Source organism: Nannospalax galili, unplaced genomic scaffold (assembly GCF_000622305.1).
Source record: "Nannospalax galili isolate Female #2095 unplaced genomic scaffold, S.galili_v1.0 scaffold996, whole genome shotgun sequence".
Classification (NCBI taxonomy): Eukaryota; Metazoa; Chordata; class Mammalia; order Rodentia; family Spalacidae; genus Nannospalax; species Nannospalax galili.
The window spans coordinates 1,860,209-1,880,032 of NW_008339436.1; the positions used below are offsets into that span (position 1 = coordinate 1,860,209).

Here is a 19,824-nt window from a genome sequence, read left to right on the forward strand (position 1 = left end):
TCCAGTTTCACATTGAGGTCTTTGATCCATTTGGAGTTGACTTTTGTGCAAGGTGAAAGATAAGGATCTAGTTTCATTCTTCTACAGGTGGAGATCCAGTTTTGCCAGCACCATTTGTTGAAGATGCTGTCCTTCCTCCATTATGTGTTCTTGGCACCTTTGTCAAATATCAGGTAGCTGATATTGCTTGTACTCGAGTTTGGATAGTCAACGATGCTCCATTGATCTATGTGTCTATTTTTGTGCCAGTACCATGGTTTTTGTGACTATAGTTCTGTAATATACTTTGATAGCTGGTATAGTAATTCCCTAGCGTTGCTCTTTGTGCTCAGGGTTGCTTTGGCTATCCGGGGTCTTTGTACATCCATATGAATTTAAGGATGCATTTTGTACTCGAGTTTGGATAGTCAACGATGCTCCATTGATCTATGTGTCTATTTTTGTGCCAGTACCATGGTTTTTGTGACTATAGTTCTGTAATATACTTTGATAGCTGGTATAGTAATTCCCTAGCGTTGCTCTTTGTGCTCAGGGTTGCTTTGGCTATCCGGGGTCTTTGTACATCCATATGAATTTAAGGATGCATTTTTCTAATTCTGTGACGTGTGTCACGGAGATTTTGATTGGGATTGCATTGAATCTATCTATTGCTTTTGGTAGGATGGTCATTTTTAACAATATTAATTCTTCCAATCTATGAACATGGGAGGTCCTTCCATCTCCTGGTGTCTTCCACAATCTCTTAATGATTTAAAATTTTCATTGTAGAGATCTTTGGTGTCTTTGGTCAGATTTATTCCAAGATACTTTAATTTTTTTGTAGCAATTGAAAAAATTTTCCTGTATTCTTTCTCCAACTGCTTGTTATTGATATATAGAAAGGCTACTGATTTTTTTAGATTGATTTTATAACCTGCCAGTATACTGAAAATGATGATCAGCTCTAGGAGTTTTCTGGTGGAACTTTTGGGATCTCCTAGGTATAATATATCATCTGCAAAAAGTGATAGTTTAGCCGGGCGTGGTGGTGCATGCCTTTAATCCCAGCACTCGGGAGGCAGAGGCAGGCAGATCTCTGAGTTCAAGGCCAGCCTGGTCTACATAATGCATTCCAGCACAGCTGGGGCTACAGGGAAACCCTGTCTCAAAAAGACCAAAAAAAAAGTGATGGTTTGGCCTCTTCTTTTCCAATTACTACTCCTTTAATTTCCTTCTCCTGTAAATATACAGGAGGGTTTGTTTAATAGTTATAATGTCATGTGGGCGATTTTAATTTGTGGATTTGGGTATCCATAATGCTGTCCTGAAACCATCCCCTAAAGGAAACTGAGTGATAACTGTACTTCTCTTATTTCTGAACTTAAAAATACTTGGCTCTAGAAGAATAAAAGAATTTTACATTTAGTCATTTTAACCAATCCTTTGCATCTATTGTGCAGTTATAAGTCCTGATTTTTATCTAATTAAGTTTTCAGAGTTTTATCTGATTTTTTAATGGAATTGCTAAATGCATTTTAATTTCAGTTTCAGAGTTTTTGTTATGATTATTTTTTCAAGATCATTTTAGATAAAAATTTATGCTAGATTTTACTTCTAGTGATTTAAATATTTCAAAATTTGCATTTTTAAGCCCTGGCATCACTAAACTAAGCTGTTTTTGCTCATTGAAATGACTTGCCCCCAGTTATTTAGAGGCAATTTTAGAGTTTTAAGGTCAAAGTCTGAGCTCTGGCAGTCCAAACAAGCTAGGCTTGACCACCCATTTCCAATACTCTAATTAAAGACACAAGTAATAGAGAAGAGTAGAAAAGGGAGATTTATTTAATAATGTGACCATATTATGTATGACCAGGAACAGAAAGAGGTCCACTGATACCCACCCCCCCCCAGCCTAATGTCAGGGTCCTAACATGAGGTTCAGTTTCAAATTGAGGGCAAGAGATACATAATTAAGCAGTCCTGGTCAAAATGTGGTCCTACCTATCTTGTCTTGTTTCTTGTCTGTTCTGCAAAGTGATCCAATGGGTCGTCAGAACTGTGTGAATCTCCTTCTGGGCAGCAGGTTCCTCCTGTGACTGAAACCAGGGCTTCAGCCTTTCCCTTCTTCCTTCAGCATCAGGTTCCTGTGGAAGTTTTCATTTTGGGGGCCTGTTGTTTCAGTATTCTAATAGCTAAAGGGAGAAACACAAGTACGTGTCCCTAGAGTATTGTCTCTCCTGCCAGGTTGGTTGAAGTAGTGAAGAAGAGACTAAAATCATTCTAATAACGTAAGACAAGCTATGAACTCATGTCTGTTTAAGTATGTTAGAAAAATTGACAGGAAACAGTGGTAGAGTTATGTTTATTCTGACAGAGGGTTGTTCTCCCTCTTCATATAATGAACGTCAGATTCTTTATCTTTCAAGAACTTGCCAAAAAACAAATGGAGCTCTCTGATATTGTTGACCTGAAAGAGATTTTTAGAAGCTCCTTGCATCTGATTATGCAGGTAATTTGTGAATCCTTATATAAGCTCTGTACACCAGTATTGAATAATGGTTTGGCAGTAACTTATAATTAATATCTGTCAGGATTTACAGCCTAAGAGGGGTAGAAGGACTAGCTTTGTTAATCTATCCAGACTGTATAAAATATATGTTTATACCTTTATGGAGACTTCAAGGAGCAATTTACTATATTTCTGTGTGTGGGTTTCACAAAAACATCTTTCTTTATCCTTAGCTTTGCTCTTGGAATTTTTGTCATAGATCATTTTTTTAATTTTATTTATCATTACATATAGACTGTATTTTAGTCTTTGTTTGATGCCTGAGAGAACCTAGGGGAGATTTGCTTTGCTGTTACATTACACCTCTTAAAAAATAGTCTGATAGAGGGCTGTAGAGATGCCTCAGTGGTTAAGCGCACTAGCTGCTTTTGCAGAGGAACCGGGTTCAGTTCCCAGCACCCACATGACAACTAACAATTGTCTGTAACTCCAGCTCCAGAGGATATGACACCCTCTTCCTGCCCCCATGGGCATTTATATGACACAGGTGTACTTACATTCAATGCAGGCAATGCACTTATATCCATAAAATGAGAATAAATAGCTTTTAAAACATTTTTTAAATATTCTGATAGTTTCACAAAGCAAAGAATCCTTAAAAGGCAGAATGACTATGTTGACAGCAAAGAAATTAAAATCAGAAACTCAGAGACCATAAATTGTGGTCTTCTCGTGTACAAAAGGAGTTTTTCATTAGGTAATACTATGAGTGAAAGTATCCTCAGTATATGGTTTACTTTTCTCAAGTAACTGGCAAACATCTAAATATCCTAGCTAAAAACTGTGAAACTAGAGTAAGACTGTGAGGGCTTCTAAAGATTATGTTACCTTCTGCATTCAGGAGCCGGAGACAGGATGATGGGGATTCAGTGCCAGTGTGGACCACATAGTAAGACTGTGAGGGCTTCTAAAGATTATGTTATCTTCTGCATTCAGGAACCGGAGACAGGATGATGGGGATTCAGTGCCAATGTGGACCACATAGTAAGACTGTGAGGGCTTCTAAAGATTATGTTATCTTCTGCATTCAGGAGCCGGAGACAGGATGATGGGGATTCAGTGCCAGTGTGGACCACATAGTAAGACTGTGAGGGCTTCTAAAGATTATGTTATCTTCTACATTCAGGAGCCGGAGACAGGATGATGGGGATTCAGTGCCAGTGTGGACCACATAGTAAGACTGTCTTTAATTTTTTAAAAAATTATTTCATTACTAGATATAAGAATCTCTTTTTAGCTGGGTGTAGTAGCACACGCCTTTAATCCCAGCACTTGGGAGGCAGAGGCAGGCGGATCTCTGTGAGTTCAAGGCCAGTCTGGTCTACATAGTGAGTTCCAGAACAGCTGGGGCTACAGGGACACCCTGTCTCAAAAAGACCAAAAAAAAAAAAAAAAAGAGAATCTCTTTTTAAAGCTGTGATTCTTAATCTAATCCCAGTATCTCAGAGAGGGAGAGTGCAGTACAGTAACTCTTCAACTTGATAAAAATGAAAAATAGTGATGAGAAGCCTTAGAATGTTTGAGCAGATGTGTTTATGTAGTTTTAACTCCTCATGCCTTGTCTTGAGCTCCTGAAGTGTGTCTAGCAGTCCCATTTCTGTGTGCTTCAGTCAGATAGAGAAACTAAGACTTGGATTAAGGGATTTGATTTGTCCAACATCAAAAAAAATATTAGAATCTGTCATTTTGACCCTTTTCCATGTATAATCTTGAGTCTTTCTCTTTCTCTTTGTTTCTCCCTCTGCATTGACCCTGAGAAAAATGAGAGCAAACAGAAGCTTGACAGTGGATGCTGATCCCAGGCTGACAGTCAACCAGTGCTGTTGGTGTCTGCTCACTCACGAGCTGTGCTTTCTCTTTTATCCTTCAGGCTTACTGTGGATTCCTCCGTCCCGGAGTTCCTTCTGAGAATCTTTCGGCAGTGGCCACAGGAAACTGGGGTTGTGGTGCCTTTGGAGGTGATGCTAGATTAAAAGGTAGGTATATTGCTGTAAAGAAAGCTGAGTCAACATGCTGTCCCCAGGGAAAAGTAAGTCTTTCAAGACCAGTTTCTAATGTTTTGCCATCAGGGACTAAAAAAGTCCAAGAATGAAAATGAATGTTTGATACTTTCTTTCTTTTCCTTGCTATGTTTGAAGGAATCCTTAGTTCATTTACTGATTCCATGCAGAGGTTGCTATCTCTTTTCTCAACCAAATCAGACCATATTTAGCTGAATATAGAAAGGTCAGGGGGAAGGAAAACTGCAAAATGAGTGATGTTTCAAACCAAGGGGCCCAGTCCAGCACTTCGCTTCACTGGAATGGTTTTTATGGGTTATTCAGTGAATACTATTTCACTGAACTCTTTCATTCACTCACTAAACAGATGGGTCATCTGCCACATTTTTGGCATTGACAATGCAAAAGTAAGTAAGATATGGTTCCTGGGTTGGCAGTATGAAAGGCGTAAATGCAGCACACAGTGGCAAATACTCTGGTAACACAGGGTGGTGGGAGTGTGGCCTGGGAGAGCTGTTTGAGTGACAGAGGAGGCGGCATATGGATACAAAAGGAGAGGCGATTCTTGTGGTTTATTGTTTATTGTTTGTGGTGGAAAAATCACAGTGTCCCTTTACCATTATAGCATTTACTGAAAGCATCAATTATAGAAAGTAGTACTATTAATAGTTAAGTATGATTACTGTTCCATCCCATCCCAGCTAGTCTGACTTCAGTAATAATCATAGGCTTGTTGATTAAATTATTGGCCATGTGACTGCACTTGATCTCCCTAGAAGTTGGGCTCTCTGAATCACCTCATATAACATAGGACCAGCACTACAGCAATTCCAGGTATCTGGAATTTGGTACTCCCTCCAGGAACCCAGTACTAAGACCAGGCAGGTTCTTTGGTTTATGAGAGTTGACCAAAACCAGTAACAGCAAGCATAAACAAGTAACTGGTCTTGATAGCTAAATTAGACATAGATAAAAATCTGTGTTACTAGGAATAAAACAGGTCTGTCACAATATAACCATCACCACCACAGTAAGAAGCTTGTTACTAGCTGGCCTGGCGGTCCATGTTTTTAATCCTAGGATTCGGGATGCTGAGGCCGAATTCCAGGCCAGCCAGGGTTACACGTGAGACCTTGTCTCTAGATATCTATATCTACATATCATCTATCTATCTATCTATCAGTCTATCTATCTATCTATCTATCTGTCTGTCTGTCTGTCTGTCTGTCTGTCTGTCTGTCTGTCTATCTATCTATCATCTATCTCTATCATCTGTCTATCTATCTATCATCTATCTATCTGTCATCTGTCTATCTGTCATCTGTCTATCATCTGTCTGTCTATCTATCTATCATCTATCTCTATAAAAGTGACACATTTGCTATTTCTTCTGAAAACCCAGAAAAGCACCAATTATAAAAAGTCACCAGAATTCAATGTTAACATTTTGGTGACCATCCATTTGGACTGTGGGGAAAAAAAAAATCTGTGTGACTATTTGGCATGAATGAGTTCACACAATTAATTCCAGTTTATAACCTCTTCTCAAAAAACCTTGTACTCTGACAGTTCTCAATGCCAGTAAATATAGATATACTGCCAGCATTTTTAATGGCTGTGTAGTATTTTGTTCTATGTACGTACATACACATCATAATTCACAAATTCTCTACTTTAGGATAATTGATTTGTTGGGTTTTTTGGTTTTGTTGTTTTCTTTCTTGCTTTTTAAGTACTACAGTATATAATTAAATGTAAGCTGTATATAATTATCTTCTTTGGATAAATTCCTAAGAATCAACTTAATGACTCCAAGAACATGTGTCCTTTACATTTTGATTATTACAAATTGTCTCCCAAAGGACTGCATCAACTTAGGTGTCTCCCTTGTAGGATCAGCATAGCAGAGAGGAGATTGATCAGTCTTTTCAGTTTTTCTCCTATTTGGCAGCTTTTATATGTTTATTAGACATTTTTATTTGTTTTGTGAATTATTTTTTCATTCCTTCTACCCAAGTGTCCTTTCTCTGGTCAGTAATAATTCTTTATACTTAAAAAAATGTTAATTGTTCAGTTGCCTATGTTACAGGCAGTTTTTTTCTTTTATTTCAGTGTTTGGGCAAATGTCAAACTGAATTAATTTCTTTTTTTAAATATTTTATTTATTATTTTGTATTTTTTATGTGTATGAGTGTACTGCCTACATGTGAGTTGTACCCGTGTTGTGCAGTGCTGTGGAGGTCAGAAGAGGGCTTTGGAGTCCCCTGGAACTGGAGTTAAGGCTGCTATGTGGGTGCTGGGAACCGAACCTGGGTCCTCTGCAAGAGCGGTCAGTGCTCTTAACCGCTGAGCCATCTCTCCAGCACCCTGTATTAATTTCTGTGTTCACATTTTTGTGGTATGCTTAGCATAACCTTCCTTGTCTCCTCGTTTTAAAGTCTTCACCCATGTTTCCTTCAAGTTCCAAAGAAAGATTGCTTGATGACCCCCACCCTCTACCCTGGTCTTTTTGAGACAGAATTTCCCTGTAGCCCCAGCTGGTCTGGCACTTGCTGTGAAGATTGGTGCTTTTTTTCAGTGTTTGAAAGTCCATGAAAGAAAGGATTTTGAGTTTTAGTTTGTTAAATTCTTTATCCTGAATTTTTTTGAGAAAGCCTGTTTTTCACTCTGGGCTTATTGATCTTATGACAGACACTTTTTTTCCTGTCTTTCTCTTAAGTAAAATGAATGACTAGATTCATGTCATCAATCCAGAAACTTGGTCTGCCATAAACCATGGTCATTTGTGCTGGGCAATTTGGAAAGCTTTATAAATGTGTTCATTTCTTTCCATTTCTTTGTGACTGAAACATCCTTTCTCAGACTACAGCTTTGGTGGTTCTGGAGATTATCTGGTATATCAGGTGTAGTGTTCAAAGATTTTTATCATGTGATTCATTTTCTCAGTTACTGAGATTTAAACTTGGGAATTACTCTTTAACTGCCCCCTCCCCTTCATTTACTTGAATAAACATTAGACTATTAGAAGTGGTCACTGAGTCCCTCAGTTGAAGATTGGTTACTTACATTTTGGTTTGGCTTGGCTTGGCTTGGTTTGGTTTGGTTTGGTTTGGTTTGGTTTGGTTTGGTTTTCTTACCGTGCTAGGGATTAAACCTAAGACCTGTGTATGCTAGGCAGGTGCTCTACCACTGAGCTATATCCACATCTTAAATGTTGATTATTTTTTTTAATCTACCAGAGCATAGGGTAGGAGTTTATTTATAAAGGAGTAGACACCCCACATTTATGGCCGCATTGTAAAGTGCACACTAAACACTCAAATACAGATCCTGTGACCTCCTGACAGCCACACAAAATGGTGAGGGAGGTGCCTCTTGGTGGTCTTGGCTTATATATCCTTTGCCCCTTCCCCCACATGCAGCTAAGGTTGACTGATTGAGTAGGAGGGGTAACTGACTCCCCCACTGACTCCTTGATGAGCATGGGAAGGAGGTGTGACTAGAGCTTGCCAGCATAGTGGTCAGAAGACATTTCCAGTTAACAGTCCACCCCTTCCTTCGGCTCTTAACATTCTTTCCACCAACCTCTTCTGCAAAAATCCCTGAGCCTTGGAGGGGGTGGTAGGTGTGGGATGATCTTCCTCCCGTTGTGGCAAAGCGCACGCACAGAACACAAACTTTTGGGTCTCTGCATCATCTGTCTTCCAACAGTCATTGGCCACTTTCAGTGGGATTCCATCTATTATAAAAAAAACACAAGAAGCAAGAACATCTAAACAGTGACTGCTATAATAACTTAACCTATGGAGGTAAATACAAATGCTTATTCGGAACTTTAGCAGGTGCATCATTTCCATCTAACAAAGCAATTGCAGTAACTTCCCACTGGGGCTTGTATTCTCTCCTGCTACAGGGGATTGGCCGGGTCTACAGTACCAAATGTGTGTTCCACCCCCTAGAAGCAGGCATTATATCCAGTCAAAAAATTTGCTGGATGTACATACACTAGACACTGCACTATTGCACCAGCAGGAACGTCTTGTTTGGTATGTTGGTAGTGCAAAATGTGGGGTCTGTCATTGAGGAGAATTATAGGGAACTATTCTCCCCAGTCATCTGTGTGTTGTCTTTTGACACCATGAAATCTACCCATCCAGTAGCAGGGAGTTTTTAGCTTAGTCCGAGCTTGATTTCTCCTTGTCCCTCTCACATCATGCAATGTCTTAAGAAATAGGGCTTTTCCATCCACTTCTGGTGTACAACCAACTTAAGTGTTGATTTTTACAAAGAAAAAGATTTGGGGCATCTATGAAATAAAATATTGCACAGCTACTAAAAACCATTATAGATGTATCTACTGACATGGAAAGAGGTGCTTGGATTATTTCCACTTAGAGGAAAAACGCACAAACATATGCCATGTAAACGATTTTTAAAATGAAATCACAAAGACCAGGGTGATGGTGTGCACCTTTAAACCCAGCACTTGGGAAGTAGAGGCTGATGGATCAAATTGCTTTGAGGTCTAGGCCAGCTGAGGCCACAGGGGAGATCCTGTCTCAAACAAACAAATAAAAATTAAGTTATGAATATAAAATAGCATACATATAAATATGAGGCTCTTTATGTTTGCCTGTTTATGCACAAAGATTAGTCATGGTTGTCTCTAAGTGAGTGATACAGATGTAACTTGTTTTCTTTTTAATATGTATTTTTCTCTTATATGTATTGTTTTGTAACAAAAAATCTTAGCAAAACATTTCATGGGGCTGGAGAGATGGCTCAGTGGTTAAGAACACTGGTTCGAATCCCAGCACCCACACGGCAGCTAACAACTCTCCACATAGCTCCAGTTCCAGGGGATTCGACAGCCCCTTCTGACCTCCGCAAGCATTGCGTGACACGGGTGCACTTACCTACATGCAGGCAATATACGCATACACATAAAATAAAAATAATAAATAAACATTTAATGGAGGGAGAAATAGGTATGTACAAGTCCTTAAACTATTTTATTAGCAATAAAGTTAAGTTTTTTATGTGCATTGACTAATTGTATATATATTTCACTGCTTGCAACAATTTAATGTTAACTTTTCTAGTTGTATGTTAGTGTATCAGTGTGTTTGTTTGGATGGATGGCTGGCTGGCTGGCTGGCTGACTGGTTGGCTGGTTGGTTGGTTGGTTGGTTGGTTGGTTGGTTGGTTGGTTGGTTGGTTGGTTGGTTGGTTTTTCTGTATTTTGAGGCAGGGTTTCCTTCCCTTTGTAACTCAGAGAGGCCATGATCTTCCTGGCCCAAGTGCTGGTGATAGGCATGTGCCACCACACCTGAGTTATTGTGAGAAAACATAAAGAGAATATTTTCACCTGTTTATCCACCCATAGCTATTTATTACAACTTTCTGTCCTAGGCAGCCAATGGCCTTAGAAGTAAGAGAGCCGAAAGGGCTTTGTGCCTGACCCCAGGAACAGCCAGTGAGTGACCTGCACACTTCTGCCACCAATGAGACTTTCTGTCTCTCTGCCTGCGCCCCATTTTTCGAATGCTCTGGAAGGCATGGAAAAATGCTTTTGAATCAGAACTCTCTTAAGAGAGGAGAGTCTATATAACTACAGATAATTTGTGCTCACAATGATTCTTTTTTTTTCTTTTTTCTTTTTTTTTTTTTTTTTTTTTTTTTTTTTTTTTTTTTGTCTTTTTGACCACACACAGACTGCAGAGGGAGAAGCTGATCCCAGGATCTAATCATTCCTGAGGCCAGCTCCACGAGGCCTTCCTCAGCCACATTAGGCATTAATCCACCTCTAACTAACCTACATTAGAGTATCAACTGAAAGAATCAATCTTTCCCTTTTTCTTCCCTCCCTTCTCCTTTCTTCACCCAATCACTGATCTACATTGCCCAGCCGTGAAAGAACATTAACATGCCATGTCTGTGCAGGAGAAGGTGCTCTTCTGCTATTGGTTAATGCTGAAGTGCAGACTTAAAGGGGTGGAAGGAACTAGCCAGGCACAGACACACAATGAGAAAATAATGTGCAGAGTCCTGAATTAATGAAAGGCATCCAGAGGCTGCTAGAAAAAAAACAAAAATGCCTGGAGCATGTCTTATTTATGAATCACTTTTTAGGGAGAGCTCAGGGATAAAGAAACTGCACAGGGCCATGATGGACTATACACTTAAACTATGAGCCAAGGGGCTGGAGAGATGGCTCAGCAGTTAGGAGCACTGGCTGCTCTTGTAGAGGACCCAGGTACAATTCCCAGCACCCACATAGCAGCTAAAAATCATCCATAACTCCAGTTCCAGGGGAATCTGACACCCTCTGCTGACCTCCACAGGGATTACATGACATGGGTGCACTTACATACATGTAGGCAATACACTCATGCACATAAAATAAAATAATAAAATATTTTTTTAAAAACTGTGAGCCAGGGGCTGGAGAGATGGCTCAACAAAACAAGCACTGACTGCTCTTACTGAGGACCCGGGTTCGATTCCCAGCACCCACATAGCAGCTAACAACTGTCTGTAACTCCAGTTCCAAGGGAATCCGACACCTTCTGACCTCCGTGGGCATTGCACAACACGGGTGCACTTACATATATGCAGGCAATATCCTCATACGCATAAAATAAAAATAAATAAATAAAATATTAAAAAATAAAATAAAAACTGTGAGCCAAATAAACCTTTCCTTAAGCTGCTTTTGTCAGATACTTTATCACAGTAATAAATAGCCAGGTGCAGAGGCACATGCTTTTAATCCCAGCACTCAGAAGGCAGAGGTACTTGGATCTCTATGAGTTCAAGACCAGCCTAGTCTACATAGTGAGTTCAAGGCCAGCTGGGGCTACAGGAAAACCCTATCTCAAAAGACCAAAAAAAAAAAAAAAAAAAAAAAAAAAGAGAAGGAACTAATACAATATTCCAGATAGTGTGGTGGGTTTGAAGAGACACTACATATAAAGCAGATGAATAGACCAAAAGTAGTGATATTTGTAGTAGGAGGGGGAGCAAGTCAAGCCTAAGAACAGTAGCCAGGAGCTGGAGTCAACAGAGTAAGAGCTGTCCTAGAAGTGCTTTTTGCTGTAAACATCTAAGTGCCTTCAGGCTGGTAAGCAGAGCTGGAAACGTGAGGGCAGGCAAGGGTATGTGAGCTCACAGAAAACCGAGTTCACCAGGACCCAGGGCAGTGCTTTCACGTCTAACCTGTTTGAGCCTTTTTGCCAGAATGCATTTAAATAATGCAAATGAACAATTTAAGGAAATCTTTCTAGCTGGCACAGGGTAAAAATCTGCTTGACCTTGTGCAAAATGATTTCTCTTGGCAGGAATGAATGCAGGGTTCAGAGCTCAGCTCCCCCACATTCTGACTAGGTGTCCTAGACAAATTACTTAGCCTTTTTCAAAATGGCAGTAGCACTAATTGCCTCACTCAGCGTCTGTAAGAATTAAATGAGCTTATGCTAAATGGCATGGTCAGTACTTAGAAAAGCTCCTAAGGCAGAGTCCTGCCATGGGTATTATACCTGGTCTACCGCTGTTGCTTGCTAGTGGCCTCAAGCTCACCTGGGGACAAGCAGTCCTCATCTTACTCATTTGTTTCAACAGGACACTGTAAATTGTTTTTCAGGTTATTCATATTTATTTGTGTTTTCCTCACAGTGATGCCAAAAAGAAAATTAAAAACAAGCTCCCCGAAGGTTAATTTAAGTGATTATTTTGGCACCTATTTGTGCTTGAGTTGGAATTTTATGCTTTTATATCATACTTGGCATCAGTCCACACACTCCATTAAATTTATTTTACCAAACTTTTGATGCAAGCGAGTTAATTTAAATTATGAGGCTTAATTCTATAGATTTGCAAAGGTCTTAAGGATGTCATAGACAGTGAGGGCTATATATAGACAGTGCTACTAACAGTACTTGACAATAACTTAATGACGTCTTTAGGGTCAAGATAATTTATCTTCCTGGAAATTCCATTTGTGTGTTTATAGTCTAACATCTGATGAACTCAAAATTACAGCAGTAAATAGGGAACCCCAACTCAGAGTTTTTAAGGATCATTCAGTTCATCTCCATTGTATAGTGAGAAAATGAGGCAGGGGAGCAGAGCAAGTGGCTGAATACAGCTAGCAAGGGGGTGGGCTGATGTGGCTCTCCATCTTCATGTCCTGGCTGGTCCAACACATCCTGTCCAATAGGGTGACTGGAACAAAAGCAGTGTGAAATCAAGAGCGTCCAAGTGTGGGCATGGGAGTATAATTTAGAGAGTGCTTCACTAGCACATGCGAAGCCCTACTTTAATCTCAGCACTGTGGGCAGGGTGCTGTTTTACTTCTCATCCTGTCTCACATCGGGATGCAGCCTCTTCTTGGTATTTCTGTCAATCTTAACTGCAAGTGCCTGTTGACAAGGCACAATGACCTGTGGAACATTTTTAAAAATAAACTGTATATGGTAATAAATTTTAAATATTCTAATTTAATGCTTCGTTTTCATCAATGACAAATTACCTTCTCTAGTAAGAAATAGATCCAGAAGGACATTTGCTTTGAGTTTATTTCTTCTAGGAAATACTTAAAGCCAGCTTTTCATTCTCTCTGAAAGGTAAGGCATGATACGTTTTCATAGACGATGACAATTCATTAGTTTCCATTTGTATATGTAGTTTAAGGTTAATTAGGAACCTTTTAAAATTGGGTGCTCTGAAGCTTTAATGTATGCATAAGTTGGTTGAGCAATTTTAATTAAAACTTACCTTCGTTTTGAAATTAATTGCTTTCAACATTCTGAGATTAATGAGACCTAGCCATCGTACCTCCCGGGTTGTAAATACTCAATAAATATTAACTTGGAAAGTAGGACATAACTTTGTTGGTATTTTAGTATCCCATATGCATTAGTATAGATTCTTTACCAAATATGGAAAATTCAACTCTTACCAAATTTTGCTAGTTTAAACTTAGATTTTTTTCAGTCCTATATAATCTTTAAGTTACCTAAAAACAATTTAAAATCTATCAAAAATAGTAATAGCCAGGCATGGTGGTGGTGCAGTCTTCTAATCCCAGTATTCAAGATGCTGAGACAGGAGAATTTTGAGTTCAAAGCCAGTCTAGAGTACACACCAAGACCTTATTTCAAAAAGAAACAAAGGTAATAACATGCATCCCTTTTTGTTTACGTGTATGTTCATACACATGCATTTAGGATTTTTATTACATCGTGTGTGTGTGTGTGAGAGAGAGAGAGAGAGAGGAGAGAGAGATCAGAGGACAACTTGTGGGAGTCAGGGTCTCCTCCCATGTGGGTTCTGGGGATGGAACTAAGGCTATCAGGCTTGACAGCAAGTACTTTTATACTGGACCATTTAAGCATAAGTTAACATCCATTGTGCTCTCTTTCTTAAATATATCAGTATTTCCTAAGAAAAATGTTTTCTTATATAAATACATTGCTGTATTTATCTACTCCTTCCTCTGTATCCTCACTATGTCAGATGGTGTAATAGAGGCCTATCTAGCCTTTCTCCTTCCAGCTCAGGGACACTTAGTTATCATGTCTTTTGTTTGTTTGTTTGTTTGTCTTTTTGAGACAGGGTCTCCCTGTAGCTCCAGCTGTCTTGGAACTCACTAAGTAGAGCAGGCTGGCCTTGAACTCACAAAGATCCACCTGCCTCTGCCTCCCAAGTTCTGGGATTAAAGGCATGCGCCACCACACCTGGCTAGTTATCATGTCTTTTAACCTCTTTGAATCTGAAGTATTTCCAACAGCCTTTGACTTTTATGACATGACATGTTTGAAGAGTACAGTATTCTCTGATCTGTCTGCTACCTCATAATGGCACTGAGGCTGTATAAGCTTCTCAGTCAGAACATTCAGCAATGGTGCTGTCTGGAGGCACCTGGTGGTGTCAGACCCCATTAGCAATCTTCATTTTGATCACCCAGTAAAGGCATTTTCCAGTATTTCCACTGTATAATTACTGAAAGTCTTTCTCCCCCTTTATGTTACCCCATAAGCCATCTATGATAAGACACTGCAGAACGGGATTTTCCCTGGAAGTAGCACCCATTAATGATTGGAGTTGCGATTGTAGGTTCCTCCCCACTCTCTCACTCAATGGTGTTAATTTTGTTTGGATATTTAAAATGCTAGCATACTCTGAAAAATCATAGCCATGAAAAGATACCCTCCACAATGTTTTATTTTCACCTTCTCTTTTACAAAGTAAAAGATATATAACTGGTATAAGGGCATTTGTTGTACCTAAGTTCAGTTCTGTTACTAATACTCAAAATAAATTCTGCCTATTGATATCAGAATTGTAAGGAAACTTAATTTTTAGAAACATGTCAGCTTCAGAGATTAGTAGCTTTGACTGGAGATAGTGGCTTTCCGTTGTTTTCCTGTCCCAGCACACCAGAGAGTTATTCACCCAGCCTCGTTAGTAACACTGACTCCACATGACAGGGACAGAATTGGTGTGAGTGGTGGAGGGATGCAGTGTGCTCAGCAACTCTTTTTGGGGATGCTTGTTTGATTTCATGAAAATGTAGGAACCTTTCAGATGCACTTGTGATACAAAAGAGTAGTGAATGTACAATGAGACATATTATTAAATCAGTAGTTCACAATGAGTAGAAATGACTATAAATACAACCTTTAGCTTTGGTTTACTGCTTCAAGTGACCTTTCCTTTCTTTGTGGTCCAGAGAGCTGTGTGAGAATTCTGTAGTTTAGTGATATTCTCAAAGCATACGTGAAGAGTTAGGCCTCCTTGTAGTCACCACATCTGATAACATGAACTAAGTTTATAAATCTTTAATTCAGCGAAGTTGTGCCATCCCAGCTTCCATTCAGCTGGTTGAAAGAGCTAAAGGTATCTTGATGGGAAGTGTCATAATGTAACTAACCGCACCTGTTCTCTTTGCTGTAGCCTTAATACAGATCCTGGCAGCTGCTGCAGCTGAACGAGATGTTGTTTATTTCACCTTTGGGGACTCAGAATTGATGAGAGACATTTACAGCATGCATACTTTCCTTACTGAGAGGAAACTGAATGTTGGTAAGTAGGAGATAGTCTTGACATTTGGTATCTAGATGGATTGTATACCATCCAGGAAGAACACTTGTGTAAATCTGGATGGATCATGGTAAAGAGGAAGGAATGTCGGGGCGGGGGGAGGGGGGCAGGGGACAACAGTGCCCTTAGGCAGGATCTGTATTTGTTGTTTTGTTTTGTTTTTTCCTGGCAGAATTTGAAGCATGATGTTGACTAAGTTTGTCAGCTTAGAGAGAGGCTGATTAGGAATGGTGGTATATACCTGTAATCCCAGCTGCTTGGGTAATCATTTACAGGCCAGTCTGGAATAATAGTAATAGTGAGACCTGTCTTTAAAATAGTACAAGTAAGGGGCTAGAGAGGTGGCTCAGCCGTTAAGAGCACTGACTGCTCTTGCAGAGGACCCTGGCTCAATTCCCAGCACTTACATTGCAGCTACAAACAGTCCTTAACTCCAGTTCCAGGGAAATCCAAAGTCCTCTTCTGACCGCTGCGGCACTTCATGACACGGTTGCACTCACATATATACAGGCAATATGCTCATACACATAAAATAAAAATAATAAAATACTTAAAAAGAAAAATAGTACAAGTAAGACTGGATGTGATGGCACACACCTTGAATCCCAGCTCTCAAGAGGCAGAAGCAGAGTCGATCTCTGAGTTTGAGGCCAGTCTGGTCTTGCCTTATGGCCCAAGGTAACTAAGAGGATCCATCTGAACTAGCCAAAAAAAAAAAAAAAAGTAGGGTAAGGTCAAGAAGCTGGAATAATTACTGTTCATTTTTTACTTTTGTGTATACAGAAAGTTAAAGAGGGTCTGGGGGATCAAGTGCATGTTTAGAACACATATGAGAGGCAATAGCTTCTAATGCCTGGCATACAAGAGAGCGGAGAAAAAAAGAAGGAAGACACGGAGGTAAACTCACACATGTCAGCCCTCAAATCCTGGCTGTCGTATTTATGAGGTGTGCAGTGTGCTTGCTGAGCATGTTGCACCCTTGGGAACTGAATGTGTAACTGGGGTTGCAGTGAATTCACAAGACAGTACACCATGCGTAGCCTGTTGTAATCATGACCTAAATTTCTTTAAAGTCTTTTAAAAATATTATAGTTTGTCAAGAAAGCCTTGTAGACATAAGAAATTCATGCTTTATTTTCAAACACCCAATCTGAGTTTATACTATTTATATTAAGATAATTGCAGTATTATTTGAAGTTTTTTCCATCTACATAGCTTAATGTGCAAATTGTTCTGGCCTTTGACTTCCCAGGTAAAGTGTATAAGTTATTGCTACGATACTACAATGAAGAGTGCAGAAACTGTTCGACCCCTGGACCTGACATCAAGCTTTACCCGTTCATATACCATGCTCTTGAGTCTAGTACAGAGCCCATGGAGCAGCCAGGACAAAGGACAGGGAGCTGAGAGCCAGGCAAATAGAACCTCCTCTTGCCTCTCAGAGACGTCCATTTGAACTGCCAGGTGTAACCTGTGAACTGACCTAAGCTGATATATAAAATGTATAGAATCTGTATTTGTAATCAAGGATGTGATTCTTCTCTACAGATGCAATTGTGCTGTACATCTGAGCTCCTTCCATCCTGATTTACATGGACTTAGATGTGTTTTCTTTCATTTTTCTTCTATTTCAGTCTACATTCTTTGATTTTTCTTTATTCTGCCAATCAGACTTGTAAAACCCTGTGAAAGGTTGTGCTCAGCTGTTAGGTCTCTTTCTCCAATATGTTATACAAATTGCTTTGGTAGCCAGCACATGCCATTGAGCCTGGAAGAAGTAACCCTGGGAATCTCTAATGGAGTCTGCTACAAACTTCTGCCCGAGCCTTTCACTTCCAGCCCTTGTTAGGCTTGCATTGTTTGAATTTTTGAATTTTCAAAATTGAGTTGGAGTTTTTCCGTATATGTTGCACAATGTAGGTCAAAACCATTTTCTATTTAAGACAGACTAATTTCCAGTATTCCTTTGAAACATTGTCTCAATAAGCAAGGATTTGCCTGTCTCCCCACCCCCACCCCCACCCCCATTTTTATTGACTTTGTTTTGGAAACTGACCAAGATGAAAGAAAATGTAGAATAAAAGAGTTTTTTCTCATATGGTATAAAGAAAAGAGACTTGAGGGGCTGTGTTTGTTTCTTGAGTTTTTTTTTTTTTTTAGGATCAATGTTTGTTGTGTTGCTTAAGGCATGCATATTCATATAGCCGAAGTTTGGGGACCTAACACTCCATGCTTATTTGTACCTATTGAAGCTTTGCTGGCATTAAAAGTTAGAGTTAATAAATTACACACACACACACACACACACACACACACACACACACACAAAAAAATGTGCACTTTCATTGTACCTGCTCTATAGAGCACATAAAACCCAAAAGCTGAGGGCAGGAGAAGTAATCAGGGTTAGGCTTTGTCAGAGTGCTGCTTAAAATCTGTTACTCACTTTTTTTTTTTTTTTTTTTTTTTTGTCAACCAGGTAAATAGTAACTGATGTCTTTGTGAGGTTAATCTAGAAACCAAAGCCCTAGTCTTGTGTTAACCAAATAGAATTCAACTACAAAAACACTCAAATTTCCAAAGTAGCCTTAAACCACTGTTGAAGTTCTGCTTTGCAGTCTAGCTGTCAGGAAAAGCCAATAAAAGTCAAATCCTATTAATAAGGAGCTTTGGTGAGTGGTCTGACATCCTGGTCGTTACTGGCAGGAAAACAGCAGGGCTGGGACCAGTGTCTTAACTGTACATTTGTAGAGGTTGGAAGGATAAATAGGCTTTGGAACCTGGCGGCCACCAGCTGTCATCGATGAAGCTCTTTACTGCAACTAACTTAGAGGAGTCTGGCTTCATCTCCACTGATATGCTTTGTGGAAGGATTCGATACATTTCATTTCCTCCTTTTTCCATCCCTACATCTTTCCCTCTCAGCCAGTCAACTGATAAAGAAAACAATTCTATAAAGTGTTCATTAACAGAAACCGTGGATACAGGCTATAAGTCCACCTAGCCCAATATTCCAGAGCATGAAAAGTGTAGACCCAGCCCTTGGTGCTGTGCAGTTGGTGATGTGGCTGTTTCCTAACTGCCTCTTGTGGAGTTGCGAAGAGTGAAGCCCGATGAGTTCTTTGTATGGATGGTGTATCCTGGCGCTGGCACAGGTTGATCAGGCTAAGCAGACTGAAGAGGGGGGCAGGAGAGAAAGTACAGAAAACACTATTACTTTGGCCTTAAAGGGCCTCTGCATAAAGGAAGGGGTCTAATTAGCATTCATTTGTTCTTTTTAACAGTGCCTTTTTATTGTCTTTCATGTCGAGTTTATTTCATTTCATATTGTTTACTCCTTCTTTAATTTACCAAGTTTAGCAATCTTAAGTTTTTAATAACGCTCATTTTCTAATTTCTGTCTAGCTCATCCACTTAAGGAAGCAATGTCTAGTAACAGGGTATTAAATCAGGAAAACTGAGTTCAAGTGCTAGCTATATACCTAGTTAATAATTTAGCCTTGTCTATGACTCTCTTACCTCTCTCAGCTAGAAAACAGGCTAATAGCACCCACCGGGAAATAAACATAAAGCCATTCGTAGAGTGCCTACTGTATGCCAGTTGCTCTACATACTGTAGCCCATTTTTCTAGTGAGCTAACACATGGTCAGAGGCTAGAGTATATAATACTAGCTCCTCCAGGAGTCATTATGAAAGGGGACCTACTCTGTTATCCCTGCTGAGGATCGAACCCAGGGCCTTGCACATGGTAAACCTGTGCTCTACTACTGGAGCTGTGTACCCCAGCGCTGTGTATGTAACTCAAGTCTTAAAACTCATTTGTGTTTCATTATACTCCCTAACCATATGCCTAAAAGTCATTTTATAAAGTAGTTTTAGTCTGCGTACATGACTTCAGAAGAATTGTTCACTTGTGGCATCATGTTTATGCCCAAAATGTTTTGGATTTTGTAGCATTTCAGATCTTAGATTTTTCAAATGAATGATGCTGAACCTATGTAGTTTATTTCATCATGAGTGATTTTCTTTTTTTTTTGAGAAAGGTCTCACTGTGTAACCTTGACTGTCTTGAAACTCACTATGTAGACCAGGCTGGCCTCGAACTCACAGAAATCCGCCTGCCTCTGCCTTCAGAGTGCCAGGATTAATGACATGTGCCACCACACCCAGCT

The 19,824-nt window shown here is 39.7% G+C and overlaps 1 protein-coding gene across 1 annotated transcript in view; it reads left to right on the forward strand.

Annotated features, from left to right (window-relative positions):
* Parg (poly(ADP-ribose) glycohydrolase) overlaps positions 1-17,758 on the forward strand; it is a 123,554-nt gene extending 105,796 nt beyond the window's left edge. The window contains exons 17-19 of the mRNA XM_008834110.3: positions 4,419-4,524; positions 15,505-15,633; positions 16,904-17,758. Of these exons, the coding sequence (XP_008832332.1) occupies positions 4,419-4,524; positions 15,505-15,633; positions 16,904-17,058 (390 nt within the window). The 3' untranslated portion in view covers positions 17,059-17,758. The remainder of the gene's footprint in view (positions 1-4,418; positions 4,525-15,504; positions 15,634-16,903) is intronic.
* Positions 17,759-19,824: the final 2,066 nt, after the last annotated feature.